At 38.9% G+C, this 25,006-nt stretch overlaps 1 protein-coding gene across 2 annotated transcripts in view; it reads left to right on the top strand.

Moving 5' to 3' along the window:
* The window catches only part of Dtwd2 (DTW domain containing 2), a 38,096-nt gene extending 13,833 nt beyond the window's left edge, over positions 1 to 24,263 (top strand). For both annotated transcript variants that reach the window (XM_071663512.1, XM_071663513.1), the window contains exons 3-5: positions 16,177 to 16,372; positions 18,028 to 18,195; positions 20,958 to 24,263. In XM_071663512.1, coding sequence (XP_071519613.1) covers positions 16,177 to 16,372; positions 18,028 to 18,195; positions 20,958 to 21,350 — 757 coding nt within the window. In that variant the 3' untranslated portion in view covers positions 21,351 to 24,263. The remainder of the gene's footprint in view (positions 1 to 16,176; positions 16,373 to 18,027; positions 18,196 to 20,957) is intronic.
* Positions 24,264 to 25,006: the final 743 nt, after the last annotated feature.

Raw genomic sequence — 25,006 nt, 5'->3', positions numbered from 1 at the left:
AGACTTCATACTTGCCCCTCTTTCCAAAACTCTTGCATTCACCTCCCTAACAACCCCATCCATAAACAAATTAAACAACCATGGAGACATCACACACCCCTGCCGCAAACCTACATTCACTGAGAACCAATCACTTTCCTCTCTTCCTACACGTACACATGCCTTGCATCCTCGATAAAATCTTTTCACTGCTTCTAACAACTTGCCTCCCACACCATATATTCTTAATACCTTCCACAGAACATCTCTATCAACTCTATCATATGCCTTCTCCAGATCCATAAATGCTACATACAAATCCATTTGCTTTTCTAAGTATTTCTCACATCCATTCTTCAAAGCAAACACCTGATCCACACATCCTCTACCACTCCTGAAACAGGAGTTGTGGGAGTATGTGATAGAATGTAAGAAAGTAAATTCTCGATTAATATGGGTAAAACTGAAAGTTGATGGAGAGAGATGGGTGATTATTGGTGCATATGCACCTGGGCATGAGAAGAAAGATCATGAGAGGCATGTGTTTTGGGAGCAGCTGAATGAGTGTGTTAGTGGTTTTGATGCACGCGACCGGGTTATAGTGATGGATGATTTGAATGCAAAGGTGAGTAATGTGGCAGTTAAGGGAATAATTGGTATACATGGGGTGTTCAGTGTTGTAAATGGAAATGGTGAAGAGCTTGTAGATTTATGTGCTGATAAAGGACTGGTGATTGGGAATACCTGGTTTAAAAAGCGAGATATACATAAGTATATGGATGTGCTGGAAATGAGATGTTTGAGGACAATGTGTGGTGTGAGGTGGTTTGATTGAGTAAGTAACGTAAGGGTAAGAGAGATGTGTGGAAATAAAAAGAGCGTGGTTGAGAGAGCAGAAGAGGGTGTTTTGAAATGGTTTGGGCTCATGGAGAGAATGAGTGAGGAAAGATTGACCAAGAGGATATATGTGTCGGAGGTGGAGGGAACGAGGAGAAGTGGGAGACCAAATTGGAGGTGGAAAGATGGAGTGAAAAAGATTTTGTGTGATCGGGGCCTGAACATGCAGGAGGGTGAAAGGCGGGCAAGCAATAGAGTGAATTGGAGCGATGTGGTATACCGGGGTTGACGTGCTGTCAGTGGATTGAATCAAGGCATGTGAAGCGTCTTGGGTAAACCATGGAAAGCTGTGTAGGTATGTATATTTGCGTGTGTGGACGTATGTATATGCATGTGTATGGGGGTGGGTTGGGCCATTTCTTTTGTCTGTTTCCTTGCGCTACCTCGCAAACGTGGGAGACAGCGGCAAAAAAAAAAAAACATATGTAAGTAGGAGAGATGGCCAGAGAGCGTTATTGGATTACGTGTTAATTGACAGGCGTGCGAAAGAGAGACTTTTGGATGTTAATATGCTGAGAGGTGCAACTGGAGGGATGTCTGATCATTATCTTTGAGGCTAAGGTGAAGATTTGTATGCGTTTTCAGAAAAGAAGAGTGAATGTTGGGGTGAAGAGGGTGGTGAGAGTAAGTGAGCTTGGGAAGGAGACTTGTGTGAGGAAGTACCAGGAGAGACTGAGTACAGAATGGTAAAAGGTGAGAACAATGGAAGTAAGGGGAGTGGGGGAGGAATGGGATGTATTTAAGGAATCAGTGATGGATTGCGCAAAAGATGCTTGTGGCATGAGAAGAGTGAGAGGTTGGTTGATTAGAAAGGGTAGTGAGTGGTGGGATGAAGAAGTAAGATTATTAGTGAAAGAGAAGAGAGCGGCATTTGGACAATTTTTGCAGGGAAAAAATGCAATTGAGTGGGAGATGTATAAAAGAAAGAGACAGGAGGTCAAGAGAAAGGTGCAAGAGGTGAAAAATAGGGCAAATGAGAGTTGGGGTGAGAGAGATCATTAAATTTTAGGGAGAATAAAAAGATGTTCTGGAAGGAGGTAAATAAAGTGCAAGATCATTAAATTTTAGGGAGAATAAAAAGATGTTCTGGAAGGAGGTAAATAAAGTGCATAAGACAAGGGAGCAAATGGGAACTTCAGTGAAGGGCACAAATGGGGAGGTGATAACAAGTAGTGGTGATGTGAGAAGGAGATGGAGTGAGTATTTTGAAGGTTTGTTGAATGTGTTTGATGATAGAGTGGCAGATATAGGGTGTTTTGGTCGAGGTGGTGTGCAAAGTGAGAGGGTTAGGGAAAATGATTTGGTAAACAGAGAAGAGGTAGTAAAAGCTTTGTGGAAGATGAAAGCCGGCAAGGCAGCAGGTTTGGATGGTATTGCAGTGGAATTTGTTAAAAAAGGGGGTGACTGTATTATTGACTGGTTGGTAAGGTTTAATGTATGCATGACTCATGGTGAGGTGCCTGAGGATTGGCGGAATGCGTGCATAGTGCCATTGTACAAAGGCAAAGGGGATAAGATTGAGTGCATAAATTACAGAGGTATAAGTTTGTTGAGTATTCCTGGTAAATTATATGGGAGGGTATTGATTGAGAGGGTGAAGGCATGTATAGAGCATTAGATTGGGGAAGAGCAGTGTGGTTTCAGAAGATTTTTTTTTTTTTTTTTTTTCTTTTTTTTTTGCCGCTGTCTCCCGCGTTTGCAAGGTAGCGCAAATGCGGGAGACAGTGACAAAGCAAGTAAAATATATATATATATATATATATATATATATATATATATATATATATATATATATATATATATATATATATATATATATTTTGTTTTTTTGTCGCTGTCTCCCGCGTTTGCGAGGTAGCGCAAGGAAACAGACGAAAGAAATGGCCCAACCCACCCCCATACACATGTATATACATACGTCCACACACGCAAATATACATACCTACACAGCTTTCCATGGTTTACTCCAGACGCTTCACATGCCCCGATTCAATCCACTGACAGCACGTCAACCCCGGTATACCACATCGCTCCAATTCACTCTATTGCTTGCCCTCCTTTCACCCTCCTGCATGTTCAGGCCCCGATCACACAAAATCTTTTTCACTCCATCTTTCCACCTCCAATTTGGTCTCCCTCTTCTCCTCGTTCCCTCCACCTCCGACACATATATCCTCTTGGTCAATCTTTCCTCACTCATTCTCTCCATGTGCCCAAACCATTTCAAAACACCCTCTTCTGCTCTCTCAACCACGCTCTTTTTATTTCCACACATCTCTCTTACCCTTACGTTACTTACTCGATCAAACCACCTCACACCACACATTGTCCTCAAACATCTCATTTCCAGCACATCCATCCTCCTGCGCACAACTCTATCCATAGCCCACGCCTCGCAACCATACAACATTGTTGGAACCACTATTCCTTCAAACATACCCATTTTTGCTTTCCGAGATAATGTTCTCGACTTCCACACATTCTTCAAGTCTCCCAGAATTTTCGCCCCCTCCCCCACCCTATGATCCACTTCAGCTTCCATGGTTCCATCCGCTGCCAGATCCACTCCCAGATATCTAAAACACTTCACTTCCTCCAGTTTTTCTCCATTCAAATTCACCTCCCAATTGACTTGACCCTCAACCCTACTGTACCTAATAACCTTGCTCTTATTCACATTTACTCTTAACTTTCTTCTTTCACACACTTTACCAAACTCAGTCACCAGCTTCTGCAGTTTCTCACATGAATCAGCCACCAGTGCTGTATCATCACCGAACAACAACTGACTCACTTCCCAAGCTCTCTCATCCCCAACAGACTTCATACTTGCCCCTCTTTCCAAAACTCTTGCATTCACCTCCCTAACAACCCCATCCATAAACAAATTAAACAACCATGGAGACATCACACACCCCTGCCGCAAACCTACATTCACTGAGAACCAATCACTTTCCTCTCTTCCTACACGTACACATGCCTTACATCCTCGATAAAAACTTTTCACTGCTTCTAACAACTTGCCTCCCACACCATATATTCTTAATACCTTCCACAGAGCATCTCTATCAACTCTATCATATGCCTTCTCCAGATCCATAAATGCTACATACAAATCCATTTGCTTTTCTAAGTATTTCTCACATACATTCTTCAAAGCAAACACCTGATCCACACATCCTCTACCACTTCTGAAACCACACTACTCTTCCCCAATCTGATGCTCTGTACATGCCTTCACCCTCTCAATCAATACCCTCCCATATAATTTACCAGGAATACTCAACAAACTTATACCTCTGTAATTTGAGCACTCACTCTTATCCCCTTTGCCTTTGTACAATGGCACTATGCACGCATTCCGCCAATCCTCAGGCACCTCACCGTGAGTCATACATACATTAAATAACCTTACCAACCAGTCAACAATACAGTCACCCCCTTTTTTAATAAATTCCACTGCAATACCATCCAAACCTGCTGCCTTGCCGGCTTTCATCTTCCGCAAAGCTGTTACTACCTCTTCTCTGTTTACCAAATCATTTTCCCTAACCCTCTCACTTTGCACACCACCTCGACCAAAACACCCTATATCTGCCACTCTATCATCAAACACATTCAACAAACCTTCAAAATACTCACTCCATCTCCTTCTCACATCACCACTACTTGTTATCACCTCCCCATTTGCACCCTTCACTGAAGTTCCCATTTGTTCCCTTGTCTTACGCACTTTCTTTACCTCCTTCTAGAACATCTTTTTATTCTCCCTAAAATTTAATGATACTCTCTCACATATATATATATGTGGAATGAACTGGGAAGACTAGGGGTTGGGAACATGTTTACATAGGGGGTTCCATTAGTTGTTAATTTCTGTTTTCCAGCATTTTCTGTGGTCCAGCAGTGGCTAGGTCCCAAGACTGCTGGATTAAAGAGGTTCAACCTTTATTTTCCAGAGATCCTTACACACCACAGTCAATAGTGAATCCAACATGTAGTTCAGAACCTCTTCACATGTGTGTGCTTATGTGTTTGTCAGTATCATAGCTCCATAAACATGACTGCTAGAAGCCTGGAACTTGGTATACTTACTGAGGAACCCCAAGGGTGTGCACCTGGGTATGATGTTTCACACTTAGTGAAAAACATATTTATTTTATTTTCCCAAAAATTTAGAAAATAGTTATAGAAAAATATGAAATACTGATTTCAGTCTGGCTAAAGCTGGGTACTTTAGCTAGTTTACAATGAAAGTCGTTGAGTAGAACTGAAAGTTTTTAAGGAAACATGATTTTAATCTATACTTTGATACAGCCAGAAAAACAAAACCTGCAGAAAAGCAACAAAACTTGCGAAAAAATTCAGAAATATGAAAGAAAAAAGTCGGATGTGAATGCTGAGTAACTGTATTAGAAAGGGTAATGAGAGTGACTTACTGTGGAAAGATTGAAAATATTTTTTGGTGCTTACCTTGCTTATTTGACTGTATGGGGAGGGAATTTTACACTTGTGGGGCTTTATCTCTTGAAAACTCTCTGGTATCATAATTTCTTAAATGTATGTATGCTCTCTGTATTAACTATGTCCTCTTTCAGTATGTTCCATTCATCCACCACTTATGCTGTAGAAGTACTTCTTTACATCCTTATTTACAAGTTCTTAAGTAATTTTGTGTTATTTTCTGTGGTTCTGTCCCTCCATCTCTCAGGGAACTTTCCAATGTCCACTTGGCCTGTCTCTTTTGAAAACTTCATGTGGATGAATATAAAGCCTTAGCCTTTTCCTGTAGCTTAACTTTCGTAATTTTGATACAGGTACACCACTGAATTTCCGGCAACTCCTTTAGTCCTGACAAAATTATGTGAGGGAACTTGAAATTACCGCAGCCACCTGACTAGTTTACTGGGCAGCCACAGATGGTGTTGTGTGTAGGGTGTGCTTATTTACATTCTTTACACTTGTTGTTGGTGATACTGCAATTCTGTGAGAGTCTTGGCTTATTTTGCGTGAATTTAACCTTAGCTATGGCTTCTAAGATATATGAGAGTGGCAGTCGTGGTGTCAAATGTAAACCAGTCCATATTGATCCAAGATAAAGTAGAACTGTTGAAAAAAAATGGACCGTGGTGTTTCAGTGCGTAAACTGTGTGACATCTAAAGTATTAGTTCACCAACTGTTTATGATATAAAGAAGCAAATGGAGAAAATATTGAAATTCTACGCAGACAGCGATTCCAAGAAGCAAATGACGATTGAAAGATGGTAAGAGTACTGAGCACGATCGAGTGATGATGGAATGGTTTCAACAGTGTCAGAGTGACGGAGTGGACATGTCAGGTAGCATGATAATGGACCAGGCTAAGTTGCTCCATAAAGAACTTAAATTACAACATGAGCATGACTATAGTGAAGGATGGCTTCAAAGATTCAAGAAGCGTCATGGAATTTCCATGAATAAAGTGTGCGGAGAAAAGCAGTTTGTAAACCAAAAAGGAGCTGCCGAGTATGTGAACGAATTTGCGAAACTCATAGCTGACAAACACCTCAGTCCTGAGCAGGTGTTTAATGCAGACTGAAAGTGCATTATTCTGGCAATGCACCTCAGTCCTGAGCAGGTGTATAATGCAGACGAAACTGCATTATTCTGGCGATGCACATGGGAGATGTATGATTAGTGGGTTAGAGGTGTGTTGAATTATTATTATGTGACCATGGTTGGTCCGGCAAAATGGCTAATCCAGCAAGGCTTTGGAACCAAGAGTGCTGGAGAATCGGTGGTGTACCTGTACCATCTAAGTTGCCCTCATCCATACCTTCTCTATGAACTCCTTTTGGTGTAATAATGAAGCCTGAGAAGCATATTCTAGTTTTGGCCATATGTAGAATATGAATGCTTGCTTGGTATTTTCTCATCCATATACTTGAGAGCTGTTATGGTATTTGTTAGCAAGCAGTTTGTTTCCTTAATTATTCTTCTCATATAGGACTGGTAATAGGTTAGGGATGTTGTCCACTCCCAAGTCCTTCTCACACACAAGATCCTAAAGCTTATTTTCTACTAGGTAATAATCATATTGAGGCCATCTTTCACTATGTCCCATCCTCATCACATTTACTGGGGTTGAATTTCATCAACCACATTTCAGACCAACTTTGGAATCTGTTTAGGTCCCCTTGTAAGCTGATGCAATCCTCCCTGCTTTTCACTTCCCTCTTGAAACTTTGCATCATTTGCAATCCTCAGTTTTCACTTCCCTAATGACCTTTGCATCATCTGCATACATATTAAGGTACAATTCCATATCCTCAAGCAAGTAATTAATTAATACTGATCAAGAAGAGTAATGGTTCCAGAACCAAACCCTATGGCACTCCACTGGTCACAACCTTCAGAAAAGGCTCCTCTAGCATTTGTCCATTGTTCCCTCCCTCCAAAATAATAGTCTAACCATCATAGGAATTTTGCCCTTATTTATGTTTGGTAATTCATTTTCTTAATCAGCCTCCTGTGTATTTATGCTTGGTAATCCATTTTGTTAATCAGCCTCCTGTGTATTTATGCTTGGTAGTCCATTTTCTTAATCAGCCTCCTATCTGGTACAGTGTCAAATGCCTTTTAGCAGTCCAGATACAGACAGTCCACACAGTCTTCCCTTTTGTCCAGGACTGAGCAGCATTTTACAATCAGCAGCAAAAGGCAAGTTAGTTGTTAGAACTTTAAAAGCAAAAAGAAAAATTTGAGTTTATTATGTTTATTTCAGTTTTGTATCTCAAACTAATGTAAGTTGGTGAATAGTGTCTTTTAGCAGTAGAGTGGTTAATAGACTGCAAAAGGAGGGATGAATATCTTTGGAAATGGATTTAACTTAAGAGAGAGGGTGTATATAGGAATAGAGATAATGAAAGGAGAGTTTCATGCCTAGAGTTATTTTTGAAGTTGATTACAGAGGTTGTATGAATATTTAGAAAGTTGTTACAGAAGTTATAAGGATAAAGTAAGGAGTACCTGTGTAAGAAGGATATCTTGAAGGAAGTTGCATGACTTAAATCAAGTTACAAAAATCAGAGGGGATTCTTCACGAGCAGCCCAGCAATAGATTGAGAGAACATTTAGACAGTTTTTTCTAGGAGTGTCTAAATTACATAGATATAGTTACAAAGATACGCAGACCTAAGGTCCAAGTGATGTGGTCTGGTCTTTAAAAAAAGCCCCCTTAAAAGCTTTAGAAGGAAAGGATAGTAAAGTAGTGGCTCTCTTTTCACCTTCCACTCCCTGCAGCAGACACCAGATGGAAATCAGAAAAGATATCTTGCAGGATTGATATGCCCAAAAGAAATTTTTATAGGAAAGTGATAAGGTAGAATGAACATGAATATGTCATGCATCCCTTCACTATATGCTATAAAAACAGTAGTAAGGTTAAACTTCAGGTTCGGCCTCTTGACTTACCCTGCCTATATTATTCCAGAAGTTTAAGATTGATACAATTATTTTTAGTTACTTTCTGAAAGCAGGTGAAATGGTTTGATCACTGTTGGTATATTACCACAGCATGGCCAGGGAGAGATCAGTTGTTCAGAAAGTGGCATGATATACCACTGCATTATAATGACGTTAAAGTAATTACTCGGTACCAGAGAGTGCCAAGTGATGATCAAGTCAACTTTTCAAGGTTTAAGGGTATTGCTTTGAACAACATTTTCTGGGAGCTTATTCCATGCATCAATAATGTCTTTGGTAAAGAAATATTTCATACAGTCCAGATTAACTTATTGGTAATGCTGGTGCTACTGAAAAGAAATTTTCAATATTAACTGTGTTGACTCCTTTAAGTACTTTAAAATAGTTGCTCTTTGATGCACTGCTTCCAGTTTAAGAATACTCTTGCTGAAGTGGATGGGGCCCATAACTGCACTGCATCGCTTCCTTGCTTTTGTAAATATAGATTTTGTAAATATATCCTAACTTCATTTCAAAATAAAAGTTTTTGTTGAGGTTTCCTGCTTGTTGCAGCTGACATTTATTGATGTTGAATGGCATTTGCCACTTACTAGACCAATTTGCAATTTTGTCTAGATCCTCTCATAATCTTAGACTATCTCTTCTGTTAATATGACATTGCCAGTTTTTGTATCATCTGCAAATTTTGACATTAGGTTATTTAGCCCTACATCAATATTAGGTAGGAACCTCTGCAAACACTATGTTAGAGTTGCCCTCTGCCAGTGGCCAGTTAAGGGTGAGGCATTAAAGGCTAAGAAGTGGCACTGGAGTCCACTAGTTATGGAGACTTTATTTCCATGGCCTTCCCCATGAGAGAGTTCCAGTTGGAATAGGCATCAGAGATATAGAGAGATAGTATTCTTTCTTCCCTATCCTCAAGGATGATGACAAAATTATACCTCATTGATTGAACTTGCACTTTTGTCCACCTTGATTTTATGTAGTGGCACTATACAGGCATTCCAACAACCCTTAGGCCTCACATTTAACCATACATACATGCATTGGATATCCTAACTAACCAGACAACAGTGCCATCCATCATCCCTTTCTCATGAAATTAAACTATAAACTACTTTCCCAGCCACTTGCCACACTAAATTTTAACCAGGGCATTCACAACCAGTTCTCCTTTTCACCAAACCACTTACCATGACTCACTTCTCTTATATCTATTTCCCAAACACCCAAAATCTACCACCCTTTCATCTAGTACATTTAGTAGTCCTTCACAATGCTTACCTTATCCACTCTTTCTTTTCTTTGCCTATTACCACTTCCCCATCTGCTCCAATCGCTGTATAGTGTCACTGAGATTTTATCAGAAAGGTACTTTATTGGTTCAGTCTTGAGGTTTGAGTTTTCACACACTCCATACTACCATTCTAACCGCTCTAACTATTGTCCTGTTGCTTTAATATCTAACATTTCCATCTATTGCTTTGATATCTTAACATTTCCATTTATCATATATCTCGAATCTCACAGTCTTCTCACTGACCACCAGTATGGCTTCCATAAGACAAGACTCAATGGTGATGATCTTTCCTATCTTATTAATGTATGATCATCATCCCTGATAGATTTGGGGAATCCTTTTTGGCTCTTGAGAGAGTGTGGTGTTGGCATCTCATCTTTAAGCTCCCTTTTTTTTGCTTCCCTTCCTTACTCTGCTCCCTCATATCTAGCTTCCTTCCTGGCCAATCTGTATCCATGGTTGTTGATAGATCAGCTCCCCAAGTTTCTGTCCCTCAAGTTTCTGTCTTGTCTACTCTTGTTCTCTTTTATTGATGATTTCCTTTCTATCATAATTAACCATATGCACTCATATGTTGATGACTCAACACTACATACCTTCTCATCCCTCACTTATGCTCCTTCTCTCACTCGATCTGCATCTCATTTCAGCATAACTTCCTTAGTAAACTCAGACTTGGACAGGATTTATCGGTGAGGTAGACAAAATAGGTTAAGGTTAATGCCTCCAAGATCAAATTTCTACCTATCTTTCATCAGAAATTCCTCACAACTTTCCTCTTTCCTTTGATGGTTCTGTAATTCCACCTCTTAAATCAGCAAACATACTTGGATTTCTTGGAAACCCCACATTATAGAAATAGCTAAGTCTACCTTTAAGAGTTCTGGTTAGATGTCAGAATTTCGTTGCTTCCAAACAGATGCTCCATTTGTACAAAGGATTTATATGCCCTTGTATGGAGTATTGTCGCTTTTCAGGTGGTTCTAGGTCTGCATCCTTACTTGAAAGAGTTGAATTGAAAGCAGTGCGACATAAATTCTCCCGGGCAAACTTCAAGACTTAAACCACTTACCCTATGCCACAGTGTTGTTTCGCTTTTCCACTTCTATAGGTATTACTTTGGTTTTGCTCCCTAGAGCTAGCTGCTTGTGTGTCCCCTTTGCTAGCTAGACCATGCAATACTCTCTACCCTCTCATATATTTCCCAATATCTATGGCCTGTCACATTTGATAAACAGGTTTTTTACTTTCTGCATAATTTGTAAATACTGTCTTTTGCATTTTCTTTTTTCCCTTTTCATTAACCTCTCTATATTTCAATTAAGGCTTGGCCATGAAATGGACTTTTGTCCATGACTATAACTTCCAACTTAAGAAAAAATCTTCCTGTGCCAGTAGTGTAAAGATCATGCCTTTTACCTTGGCTTTTTTAAAGAACCTTTCTTTGTATTTGCTTGAGCTTAGCAAAAAAGGGTCTTTGGCATTTGACAAGTACCTTTTTTTTGTTGGTGCATATGTTTAGATTTGGTTGAATTTCCTCATGTGGCTTTGAATGTGCTGCCATTGGAAAAGGATAGTCCAGACCATAGGTCACATGTCAGTGAGTCTAGTTTTCCTACGTCCATCCTTTTTCATTTGGGTATACTCATAGATGATCATTAAGCTCTGTTTGGAGATGAAAAATGTTAGTTTTAAAGGAAGAAAAATAATTTCTCTTCCATAGGCTGAATCCTGTTAGCAAACATTATTTTTCTTTCCTTATTTCCTTTAACAAAAATTCACAGTAACAGGCCTGAGGTACCATCACCAGCAGTCAGTGAATTCATGGAAGGGAGAGATTATTTGGTCGCACCATACCTGCGCATCTTGACTTCATAGGCTTGGATGAGTTACTGTTCTATATAATCTGAGTTGTGAACGAGCTTCTCTTAGCCTTGTGCATTTTATGATTATCAGAAGAGGTGAAGCCTCATGGATTTATCTCATTTTGAGGATGAAAATGAGTACAGAGTTGCTCCCTCTTTAAGCTTGCAGGGCTTAATTTTAATCACTTAAAACCAAAATTTTATTCATTTCTGAATAGATTTTTTTATGAGTTAATTTCATGTTATCAGTTTTTACTGTTTGGAATTAAGTGGGTAAATCACATTCACCATATTAAGTGGGTAAATCACATTCACCATATTAAGTGGGTAAATCACATTCACCATATAGATTTCTCTCTATCCATTTCTCTTTTTTCATCTTTAGTGAAATATTGTGTTATGTAGAAAATGAAGTAATGTGCATTTCTTTTCTTTCTTTCTTTTAAACTATTCGCCATTTCCTGCATTAGTGAGGTAACGTTAAGAACAGAGGACTGGGCCTTTTTTGGAATATCCTCACCTGGCCCCCTCTGTTCCTTCTTTTGGGAAAAAAAAAAATCCATTTATGTGCAGAACGTCTTCCCTAATTTCCCCTTTGAGTAGTGTTGTAATAATCCCTTCCTGATGATAAGTAGATAATTTGCTTATGTATCATGAGATGGTTAGATTTTTCATGTAATGGTTTTTGTTTTTTAATCAATACCCCTTTTAAGATTTCCCATGATTTTTTTTCTTATTGACTCGAGAAAATATGACTTTAGGTTCAACGAAATGGATAGTATTACCTTCTCTCTCTCTCTCTCTCTCTCTCTCTCTCTCTCTCTCTCTCTCTCTCTCTCTCTCTCTCTCTCTCTCTCTTAAAAAGAAAAGAAAGAACATCTGTAGTTTAACCAAATTGTTTATATTTCTTGCAAGATGTTTCTCTTATGAGGGACACAGTTCTCACCTAAAGCACATAAGTGAATTTCCTTCTTGTAGATTGCATAGCTCACCTTGTAAGCCCGTTTATTTTGTTTCGAGAAGCAACTGCTTGGCATGAATGCTATACATTTGTTAAGTCATGCTGATGTATCTACAGGCTGCAGAAAAGAGTCAGTTTTCACCCTTAAGTGTTTTATCCCAAGGTAACCCATCGCACTATTTAATAGGACAAGGCATATAACATATATTCAAATGCAAGTGTTATTTCCTCTCCTCTGCAGTCTCTCCCATAAGCATGAGATACATTTCTTGTAAATTAACTGGCTTGGATTCTGTCCTCCCTCTTATATGAGGCCAGATTTTGTTTTCTGGGCTTGCCTTCGATCAGTCATCAGCTGGCCCTGGCCAGTGTGACCATCCTGCCTTTCATTAGCCACTCAAAGCATTTACATTTCTTGGTTTAAGAGCATGACAGACGTACTGCCTCCTTCTGCAGCTGACTTATACAGATCAATATCCCTTACTTTTATTTTGCTTGTTATGATTTTGTATTTTTATGTAAAGTCATTGTTTATAGTAGATTTCCATTATTAGATTCTAGATATGTGACTTTTTTTTTTCATCTATTTTCTAATATTACCACCCTTGTACTTCAGGAGCTATACAGGCAGTAGTTTCTGGAGTGTGTAAGTTTTGAAAACCTAAAAGAGATGTAAGTGTTCAGGTTGTTACCTGGTGGCTTTGGTGACATATCAGTGGTTCTAGTGCCTTTTGTCTGTGTGTTTTTTATATATCTGTTTATCACTGTGGGACATCTTTATACCACAGTTGCCCTCATCTCTGCCATATACCTCTGTGTTTTTTTAGACCACCTCAAATTGAAGGACTTTCCATGGATTTTGAATGTTCTGTATAGTGTTTTCTCAGACTTTCTGCAGATTAAGTTTAGAGTAAGGTAACAATTGGCCTTTTACATATTAATCACCCATTTGCTTAGTACGGATTAGCTTGAAATACCCTTGTCTCATGAAGTTCTCGTGTCTTGGAAATGGCTTAGGCTTTTTGTTAGGGTTCTTTAGCCCTTGTCACCACAGAACCATGATAGTTGGGCTATTGCCTCTCTAGAGTTCCCTATAAGGGAATTTACTTATTTGGTTCTTCAGGAGAAATTGGTTCCCTTTTTTCCTCACAGCCCAAGCAGGAGCTTTAATTATAAGACCATTTACAATCCATTATTTTTTCTTTTTAGGACAGTTACCTCCTTGTCTTATGAAAATACTTGTCTGCTAGTCTTGAGTTCTTGAAAGAGAGTTAGTTAATTTCACACTTTGTGCTGACACCACACATTCTCTACATGATTTTAGATAGCCAAAAGCCTCACCTGTGCTATAATTAGATTAAGACCAGTATTGTTGTAGAATTTTTGTAATGATTGAGAAGATTGTCAGGGCATCATGCAGAGATGGCACACAAATCATGAAGAATTCCACCTTTTTGACATTGTGGATAAACCTTGTGGTTCTGGGGTTCCTTCTTCAGAAGACTTGGTTTCCAGTTTCCTTACAAAATGCCATTTTTTTTTTTTTTTTTTTTTTTTTTTTTTTTTTTAGGGCATGTATTTGAAGGTTTCTCTTTTCTCATGCTTTCAGAAGACTTTACTATGGAGAGAAATATGGCCTTGATTATTGAAAAACCTTTTCTCTCTAAGGCAGTGACCCTTGAGCAATTTTTTTTGTGATTTGTCATCCTGCCTGCCCTTCCCCTTCTTTTTTGAAACACCTTGTGTAATCATCTGTGACTACCTTGGGTTGGAGCCATAATCTGCAGAATGTGATCTTCAAGTGGACAGGGCAGGATAGGAAAATAGGCATAGGCTGTATATACCTTATAATAGTTCAGAAAGGATGACTGTAGGTAGGCTGCTGCCTCCTTACCAGATGAGAGGCAAAACAGTGTCCAAGCCAGTATATTTCCAAATAATGTGTCTTGCATTGATGGGACAGTGCCTCTAAGAGAAAAAGGTTTTCCACTTTGTATTTATTTATTTATATATTTATTTATTTTGCTTTGTCGCTGTCTCCCATGTTTGTGAGGTAGCGCAAGGAAACAGACGAAAGAAATGGCCCAACCCACCCCCATACACATGTATATACATACACGTCCACACACACAAATATACATCCCTATACATCTCAATGTACACATATATATATATATATATATATACACTCACAGACATATACTTATATACACATGTACATAATTCATACTGTCTGCCTTTATTTATTCCAATCGCCACCTCGCCACACATGGAATAACATCCCCCTCCCCCCTCATGTGTGCGAGGTAGCGCTAGGAAAAGACAACAAAGGCCCCATTCATTCACACTCAGTCTCTAGCTGTCATGTAATAATGCCCGAAACCACAGCTCCCTTTCCACATCCAGGCCCCACACAACTTTCCATGGTTTACCCCAGACGCTTCACATGCCCTGATTCAATCCATTGACAGCACATCGACCCCGGTATACTCCAGTTCACTCTATTCCTTGCCCGCCTTTCACCCTCCTGCATGTTCAGGCCCCAATCACTCAAAATCTTTTTCACTCCATCTTTCCACCTCCAATTTGGTCTCCCACTTCTCGTTCCCTCCACCTCTGACACATATATCCTCTTGGTCAATCTTTCCTCACTCATTCTCTCCATGTGCCCAAACCATTTCAAAACACCCTCTTCTGCTCTCTCAACCATGCTCTTTTTATTTCCACACATCTCTCTTACCCTTACATTACTTACTCGATCAAACCACCTCACACCACATATTGTCCTCAAACATCTCATTTCCAGCACATCCACCCTCCTGTGCACAACTCTATCCATTACTGTTTGTGCAACTGCACAAAAGGTGCCCATCAGTTGCCTTGATATTTTCTTCAGGAATAGCTTATAAAGTAGTAGTTAATTTGCTGTAATTGAATTTGAAACACTACTAATATGCCAGATTATTTTTGGGGGTAACTTTACAAAAGAAAGTATTAATTCTAATGCAAATGTCCTGTTCATATAATTCAATGATGCTGTATTCATTTGTTCAAAGGTTGGTTCCTTGAGAATATCATGTCTATAAAGGCTTGAGAGAGCATATCATGTGGTAAAGAGCAAATAGATGCTCCACTCTTTGTTCTGGAACATAAATGAGCCCAAGCAACCAATCAAATATTAATTTTATTTTTCTTTAGAAGCCTCTAAGACATCTAAGACAAACTTTTTTAATCATAATATAAAACACAATCTTTGTTTCATGACTTCATTCTGACCGTTGTTCCCCATTAATTCTCTTATTATGTGCATGGTAGCACCCATTAGTACATTCTTGAACTACTTCACAATGTGGAGACATAAGGTGGAGAGGAAGCAAAAGTGAGACCATATGTTGGGTATAAGGGCAGCAATGTAATTCTGTCGTAACAACTGTTGAGCTGAAACTTACTGTGTAGGTTAGTCAGTATAGGTAAAATATACCATTCAGGATAAGATAGAATAATATTAAAGCTAAAATCTTTGTATGTGACCTGCATTCCCAAATAGCAAATTGCAAGGAAAAGAAGTTTAAGTTAAATGTTGGAATACAATTGATTTAACATCAAGAATTGTGGCAGAGAGGCCCTTGATCACTTAAAGATTTTTCAACAGCCTGTACTCCTGGGAAATTACCTAAATAAAGAAGAGACTCTTCCCTTTTTATCCTAGATTCCCACAGCTGGAAGACATTTTCAGCAATGAGAACTCTATCCTCATGTATCCAGGAGAGAAAGCTATCAGCTTAGATGACCTTCCACCTGTGGGAGATGACCAGCCTCCATATAACATTATCATTATTGATGGTACCTGGCAACAGGCCAAATCCATGTACCATAATTGCCGCCAACTTCACACCCTGCGACAAGTAAGTGAAAAGATGTTAGCCTCTAAAACGTCTGATTAGTTCTTTTTAACCAAGTAGTCTGACATTCTCCCAAAAATGAAGGGTGACGACACAAGTGGCCAGCTCTGGGTATACTAAAGCTACCAGCCTATTGATGATTTGAATGGACAATCAGATTCAAACATAGGAGAATTAAGATGATATATTTAAAGATTGAGAGGTAAGCTGTTTCATAACAACACTCACAGAAAAATATAAGTAATCCTTCTGTTATTTCAGACCATCTAATAATATAAGGTGATAAGACTCAGTTTATGGAAGTGCATGTAACTACTTAGGCAAAAAAATACTTAGTTGTGATTCTAGAGGATACAAACCCTGCTTATCATAGTCTTTTCTTTACCCCAAGAGAAAGTAAATGTAGGAGCACTTTAATTATTGGCTGACATCAAGAGTCATGCCACATTAGTTATAACTTGTGATTTACACTGATAACTGATTGTATGTGCTACATTGTATGATTTATTGCCTTTAGGTAACTGTATATGCAGATTGTCACAACACATCTCAAAGTAAATTAACATCTGCTTGTAGCAAAATAGTGTATATATTAATTACTTTACTTATCCTTTTTGGCAAAAAAGCACAGCTTATTCTTATTGCATTTGGAAAAGCAGCTTAACTAACCAACAGCACCAAATCGAAGTTAGGCTTAGTTGCATAAGCATAATAGCATTAGTGCCCTTGCAATATATGTATAAAAGGTTTCCAGTCATTAATTTCCTGCAGGTTCTCTATAATATTTTCACATCAAAGCAATTACCAGATAGTGCATTTATTAACTTTTGTAAAAAAAAAAAATTCCTAGTCATTATTATCATTTGAGAGCTTTGCATGCGAAGCACACCTTTTGATAATACGATATTAACCCGAAGGTGAAGTTGAGTTGGATTCTTAATGATTTTGAAAACATGTTTATAAAAGGATTAGATGGTTAAGAAAGTATTTGAACCAATGGAAAAGTGAAATCTCTGACCATTATAAAGATGAACTTAGAACCACATAATACTAAAAAAAAAATTGTGGGAACATTTTAAGGATTATGCATTAATCAAATGGAGAACAAATCAAAAATCTAGCAATAGGTTAGTGTGAAAGAATAATAAGAAATAGAGATTAGTTAGTAACTTATGATTCAGATTATTGGAAACTTAGCTTGAAATTTGCACTGTTTTAGGTTGAGTAACTGGATAATGTTTGAAGGGCTTACCAATATCTCACATCAGTTAGCTTATCTTGATTATTTAGCACAGTTGTCTGATATTGGTACCACAGATGGGTAGCTACTTAAATCATGTACAGTATGTGTGATCCTTCTTCCTCAGGAACAGGTTTCTTCCAATCCACTAGACACTGGTAGGTATATAATGGAGAGTTTTGCATAAGCATCACTACATCAGTCATTCTACAAGTCCAGTTCTCCTTTAGTGTGCTTTGACTTTCATATTTGAGTGAAATTTTGTATAGAGGACCCTCTGGATATGGTTGATGGTTTGTAGTGGATAAATGTGTCATTTATGCTTATATGTTAACTGTAAATGAATGGTAAGTTAGATTAAGTTGTTGGTAATGTTATTTTTAGATAATGAATAGTACAGCAGTTAGTTTCATTTCAGGTTAGTTTATCTGGGAAATACAGAAGTGAGTATGTAATACGCACTCAACCGACAGAAGATGCATTGTCAACGGTTGAATCTGCTGCTATAGCATTGGCTACATTAGAACAAAACTGGTCTATATACAACACTTTAGTACACCCTCTTCAGCTTCTCTGCCATTATCAGGTGAGTTACAACTTTGTATATATATATATATTAATATATATTTATACTTTGTCGCTGTCTCCCGCGTTAGCGGGGTAGCGCAAGGAAACAGACGAAAGAATGGCCCAACCCACCCACATACACATTTATACATACATGCACGTCCACACACACACATATACATACCTATACATCTCAACGTATGCATATATATACACACACAGACATATACATATATACACATGTACATAATTCATAGTCTGCCCTTATTCATTCCCATCATCACCCCGCCACACATGAAATAACAACCCCCTCCCCCCGCATGTGTGCACGGTAGTGCTAGGAAAAGACAACAAAGGCCACATTTGTTCACACTCAGTCTCTAGCTGTCATGTATAATGCACCGAAACCACAGCTCCCTTTCCACATCCAAGCCCCACAGAACTTTCCATGGTTTACCCCAGACGCTTCACATGCCCTAGTTCAATCTATTGACAGCACGTCGACCCCAGTATACCACATTGTTCCAATTCACTCTATTCCTTGCATGCCTTTCACCCTCCTGCATGTTTAGGCTCCGATCACTCAAAATCTTTTTCACTCCATCTTTCCACCTCCAGTTTGGTCTCCCACTTCTCCTCGTTCCCTCCACCTCTGACACGTATATCTTCTTTGTCAATCTTTCCTCACTCATTCTTTCCATGTGGCCAAACCATTTCAAAACACCCTCTTCTGCTCTCTCAACCACACTTTATTACCACACATCTCTCTTACCCTTTCATTACTTACTCGATGAAACCACCTCACACCACATATTCTCCTCAGACATCTCATTTCCAGTACATCCACCCTCCTCCACACAACTGTATCTATAGCCCATGCCTCGCAACCATATAAAATTGTTGGAACCACTATTCCTTCAAACATACCCATTTTTGCTTTCCAAGATAACGTTCTCGCCTTCCACACATTTTTCAACACTCTCAGAACTTTAACCCCCTCCCCCACCCTATGATTCACTTCCGCTTCCATGGTTCCATCCACTGCCAAATCCACTCCCAGATATCTAAAACGCTTCACTTCCTTCAGTTTTTTTCTATTCAAACTTACCTCCCAATTGACTTGTCCCTCAACCCTACTGTACCTAATAACCTTGCTCTTATTCACATTTACTCTCAACTTTTTTCTTTCACACACTTTACCAAACTCAGTCACCAGCTTCTGCAGTTTCTCACCCAAATCAGCCACCAGTGCTGTATGATCAGCGAACAACAACTGACTCACTTCCCAAGCTCTCTCATCCACAACAGACTGCATACTTGCCCCTCTTTCCAAAACTCTTGCATTCACCTCCCTAACAACCCCATTCATAAACTAATTAAACAACCATGGAGACATCATGCACCCATGCTGCAAACCATCATTCACTGAGAACCAATCACTTTCCTCTCTTCCTACACATACACATGCCTTACATCCTTGTTAAAAACTTTTCACTGCTTCTAACAACTTGCCTCCTACACCATATATTCTTAATATCTTCCACAGAGCATCTGTCAACTCTATCATATGCCTTTTTCAGATTCATAAATGCTACATACAAATCCATTTGCTTTTCTAAGTATTTCTCACATACATTCTTCAAAGCAAACACCTGATCCACACATCTACCACCTCTGAAACCACACTGCTCTTCCCCAATCTGATGCTCTGTACATGCCTTCACCCTCTCAAACAATACCCTACCATATAATTTCCCAGGAATACTCAACAAACTTATACCTCTGTAATTTGAGCACTCACCTTTATCCCCTTTGCCTTTGCACAATGGCACTATGCAAGCATTCTGCCAGTCCTCAGGCACCTCACCATGAGTCATACATGCTTTAAATAACCTTACCAACCAGTCAGCGACACAGTAACCCCTTTTTTTAATAAATTCCACTGCAATACCATCCAAACCCGCCTCCTTGCCGGCTTTCATCTTCCACAAAGCTTTTACTACCTCTTTTCCATTTACCAAATTATTCTCCCTAACCCTCTCACTTTGCACACCACCTCGACCAAAATATTTGCCACTCTATCATCAAACACATTCAACAAACCTTCAAAATACTCACTCCATCTTCTCACATCACTACTACTTGTTATTACCCCTAAGTAATGATAGAAAAATTGTCATTTTACTTTTTCCTCTACAAAAAAGTTTGTTGTGAATGTACATTATTAGTAAATTCATCTGTAACTATTATATAGATACCATGTACATAGCAGAACTTTTCAAATGTGACATCTACACAAACTGTGCACTTTCCTCTCATTATACTTGTAGGGTAACTTAGATTGATTGTCCTGTGGAAGCGTTCATCACTCATACCTGTATCCCTCATTACCCCTACCCAGATTGTAGCCTCAAAACTGCAGTGGGAGTTTTCAATGGAAAGATCTTCACATGTTGATGTTACCCACATGAAGCTCTTTGAGTGTGAATGTTAAAGGGTTAAATGCATTTGATTTTAATGAATATTGAAAGCTTGACACAAGGAATCTGAACAAAGTGAAAGGAGTATATTAGTACTGAGACAGAGATGAAATAGATGAAGTGAGGGATTTTGTCAATGGGGGGAAGTTTTGATTAGAAATGTGACATGACCATATCATTTGGAAGATTGCTGCTCTAATCATACTGCTGAGAACATGGCTAAAGTGATATTTTGACTTGGGAATTCAAGTGACTTTTAAATAAATCTTAGAATTATATGCCAATGCATTTTGTTTTTCAGATCAAGCATGGTGCAGTACCTCATCAGAGCAAGGAACATATGATTGTCTCAGGGCGCTGCAATAAACCATTAGGGAAACGAACTTATAAAAAGTTGCGCAAGTGTGGTGCCAGACAGGGAGATAAACTTTCTGACTTCATGGACTCACTTACCATAGATAGTGATAAAATGGAAAACGTTGATCTTGGTGTTGAACTTAATTTTGATGATGATAAATCAAATGACATAGGAAATAAAAACATAGAATCTGATCTTGTAGATGATGAGAAAAATAATCAGCATGGGAAGATCCAAGAATCCTCACAGAGCAAAACTCTTGGCTTAGGTATGCCTCAGCAGGGTGTTTCCTTATTGAGTAATAATGTCTTCAACCCATTTCATGATTTTAGATGATACACTGCTCATCTTTCTAGAAATGATAAAAAATTTTCTTTTGTTTAAACATTTATGAGACATGTTTCTTAATTCATTAAATTATGATTGTACTTATGAATTGTATTAATTAATTATTTTCTTGTTACCATGGCATTAATATTTTTTCTCAGAGCTTAAGATTACTAAGAGTCATCCACAATTATGAAAATTGCTATAGATTTAAGATATATCTGATTTTAATACATATATTATTTTCAGTGATGTAAGGGGAGTAGGGGAGGTATGGGATGCATTTGGGGAAGCAGTGATGGCTTGTGTAAAAGATGCATGTGGCATGAGAAAGATGGGAGTTAGGCAGATTAGAAAGGGTAGTGAATAGTGGGATGAAGAAGTAAGATTGTTAGTGAAAGAGAAGAGAGAGTCGTTGGGATGATTTTTGCTGGGAAGTAATGCAAATGCCTGGGAGATGTATAAAAGAAAGCAGCAGGAGGTCAAGAGAAAGGTCCAAGAGGTGAGAAAGAGGGCATTTGAGTGTTGGGGTGAGAGAATGTCATTGAATTTTAGGGAGAATAAAAAGATGTTTTGGAAGGAGGTAAATAAAGTGCGTAAGACAAGAGAACAAATAAGAACATTGGTGAAGGGGGCAAATGGGGAGGTAATAAGTAATGATGAAGTGAGGTGATGGAGTGAATATTTTGAAGGTTTGTTGAATGTGTTTGGTGATAGAGTGGCAGATATAGGGTGTTTTGGTCGGGATGGTTTGCGAAGTGAGAGGGTTAGGGAGAATGGTTTGGTAAACATTGAAGAGGTAGTGAAAGCTTTGCGGAAGATGAAAGCCGGCAAGGCGGTGGGTTTGGATGGTATTGCAGTGGAATTTATTAAAAAAGGGAGTGACTGTGTTGTGGACTGGTTGATAAAGATATTCAATGTATGCATGGATACTGGTGAAGTGCCAGAGGATTGGTGGAATGCATGCATAGTGCCATTGTACATAGGCAAAGGGGATAAAGGTGAGTGTTTACATTACAGAGGTGTAAAGTATTCCTGGGATATTATATGGGAGGGTATTGACTGAGGTAAAGGCATGTACAGAGAATCAGACTGGGGAAGAGCAGTGTGGTTTCAGAAGTGGTAGAGGATGTGTGGATCAGGTGTTTGCTTTGAAGAATGTATGTGAGAAATACTTAGAAAAACAAATGGATTTGTATGTAGCATTTATGGATCTCAAGAAGGCGTATGATATAGAGTTGATAGAGGTGCTTTGTGGAAGGTTTTAAGAGTATATGTTGTGGGAGGTAAGTTGCTAGAAGCAGTGAAAAGATTTTACCAAGGATGTAAGGCATGTGTACGAGTAGGAAGAGAGGAAAGTGATTGGTTCCCAGTGAATGTTGGTTTGTGGCATGGGTGGGTGATGTCTCCTTGATTGTTTAATTTGTGTATGGATGGGGTGGTTAGGGAGGTGAATGTAAGAATTTTGGAGAGAGGGGCAAGTATGCAGTTTGTTGTGGATGAGAGGGCTTGGGAATTGAGTCAGTTGTTCACTGATGATAGTGCTGGTGGCTGATTTGGGTGAGAAACTGCAGAAGTTGGTGACTGATTTTAGTAAAGTGTGAAAGAAGAAAGTTTAGAGTAAATGTAAATAAGAGTAAGGTTATTAGGTTTAGTAGGGTTGAGGGACAAGTTAATAGGGAGGTAAGTTTTAATGGAGAAAAACTGGAGGAAGTGAAGTGTTTTAGATATCTGGGAGTGGACTTAGCAGCAGATGGAACCATGGAAGCAGAAATGAGTCACAGTGTGGGGGAGGGGCCGAAGGTTCTGGGAATGTTGAAGAATGTGTGGCAGGCAAGAACGTTATCTCGGAGAGCAAAAATAGGTATGTTTGAAGGAATAGTGGTTCCAACAATGTTATATGGTTGCAAGGCATGGGCCGTAGATAGGGTTGTGCAGAGGAAGGTGGATGTGTTTGATATGAAGTGTTTGAGGACAATATGTGGTGTGAGGTGGTTTGATCAAGTAAGTAATGCAAGGGTAAGAAAGATGTGTGGCAATAAAAAGAGGTTAGTTGAGAGAGCAGAAGAGGGTGTGTTGAAATGGTTTGGACACAGAGAATGAATGAGGAAAGATTGACAAAGGGGATGTATGTGTCAGGTGGAGGGGAGAAGGAGAAGCGGGAGACCAAATTGGAGGTGGAAGGATGGAGTGAAAAAGATTTTGAGCAATTTGGGCCTGAACATACAGGAGGATGAAAGGCGTGCAAGAAATAAAATGAATTGGAACGATGTGGTATACTGGGGTCGATGTGTTGTCAATGGATTGAACCAGAGCATGTGAAGCGTCTGGGGTAAACCATGGAATGGTCTGTGGGGCCTGGATGCAGAGAGGGAGCTGTGGTTTCGATGCATTACACATGACAGCTAGAGACTGAGTGTGAACGAATGTGGCCTTTTTTGTCTGTTCCTGGTGCTACCTTGCTGGAGGGGGGGGATGCTGTTTCATGTGTGGCGGGATGGTGACAGGAATGGATGAAGGCAGGAAGTATGAATATGTACATGTATATATGTATATGTCTGTGTATGTATATGTATGTATAGGTTGAAATGTATATGTATGTATATGTGCGTGTGTGGGCGTTTATGTATATGCATGTGTATGTAGGTTGGATGGGCCATTCCTTGTCTGTTTCCTTGCGCTACCTTGCTAACGCAGGAGACGGCAATTAAGTATAATGAAATAATAAATGAAAATGAATATAACATACAGAAAAATACATTGATCTCCTCATTTGGCTTTGGCCATATATTGAACAGTTAATGTGTTCATCAAAGACTTGTAATTTGGTAACGTACTTTTCTACTTGAGATGCAGATAAGTCTGAGCAAAATATGAAGAAGAATACAGTGTGATGAACTAAATATAGAAGTAGAAAAATCATTGTGTTGCCTTTATTTAAATCCTGTAACAGATTATGTCACATTGTCAGTCTACGTAGGGTGAAGAAGGTGGAAAATAAAAACAAAGAAATATGTAAAGATTTAGTGGGTATTATGTAATTTTGATTGAATTATAATATGGAAAGTGAAAGTGATTTAAGGAAGCAGTGCTTACATGTGTGGATGAAGTATATGACGTGTGGAAAAAGGATGTGGATACACAAGAAAGAAAGAGTAGTGACTGGTAGGTGAATGGGATGAGAGGAGATAGTAAATGTTTTACATAACATGAAGTGTGGCAGGGCAACAGGAGTAGATGGAACGAGAGCTGAGTTTCTCGAGAAAAAGTGTGACAATATTGAGGATTGGTTATTCAGCAATCTGATGTTTGAAAACATCAAGGTTGTGCCTGAGGAGTGCCAGAATGGAGGTACTGTACTTTAATATAAAACCAACAAGAACAAAAGGGAGTGTTCAAACTAGAGGTACAAATCTGATGCATACCTAGTAAGGTGTAAGGAAGAGTCAGTTCAGATGGGAGGCTAGCAGAGAACATCTAACTTTGGAGGAGCAAAGCAGCTTCAGCAGAGGTAGAAGGACACTTACTTACATACAAATACATATGACGAGATATTCCCTTGATGGCAGTGCTAGAGTATGGTGGTCTCCACACTGCATGCTTGTTGAACTATTCTTTTTCAACTGCTACCCTAATATTCATTTGATATCTTACATGTTGGATGA

The sequence above is a fragment of the Panulirus ornatus genome, chromosome 7 (genome assembly GCF_036320965.1).
Source record: "Panulirus ornatus isolate Po-2019 chromosome 7, ASM3632096v1, whole genome shotgun sequence".
NCBI lineage: Eukaryota > Metazoa > Arthropoda > Malacostraca > Decapoda > Palinuridae > Panulirus > Panulirus ornatus.
This window is presented reverse-complemented; position numbering and strand designations above follow the sequence as displayed.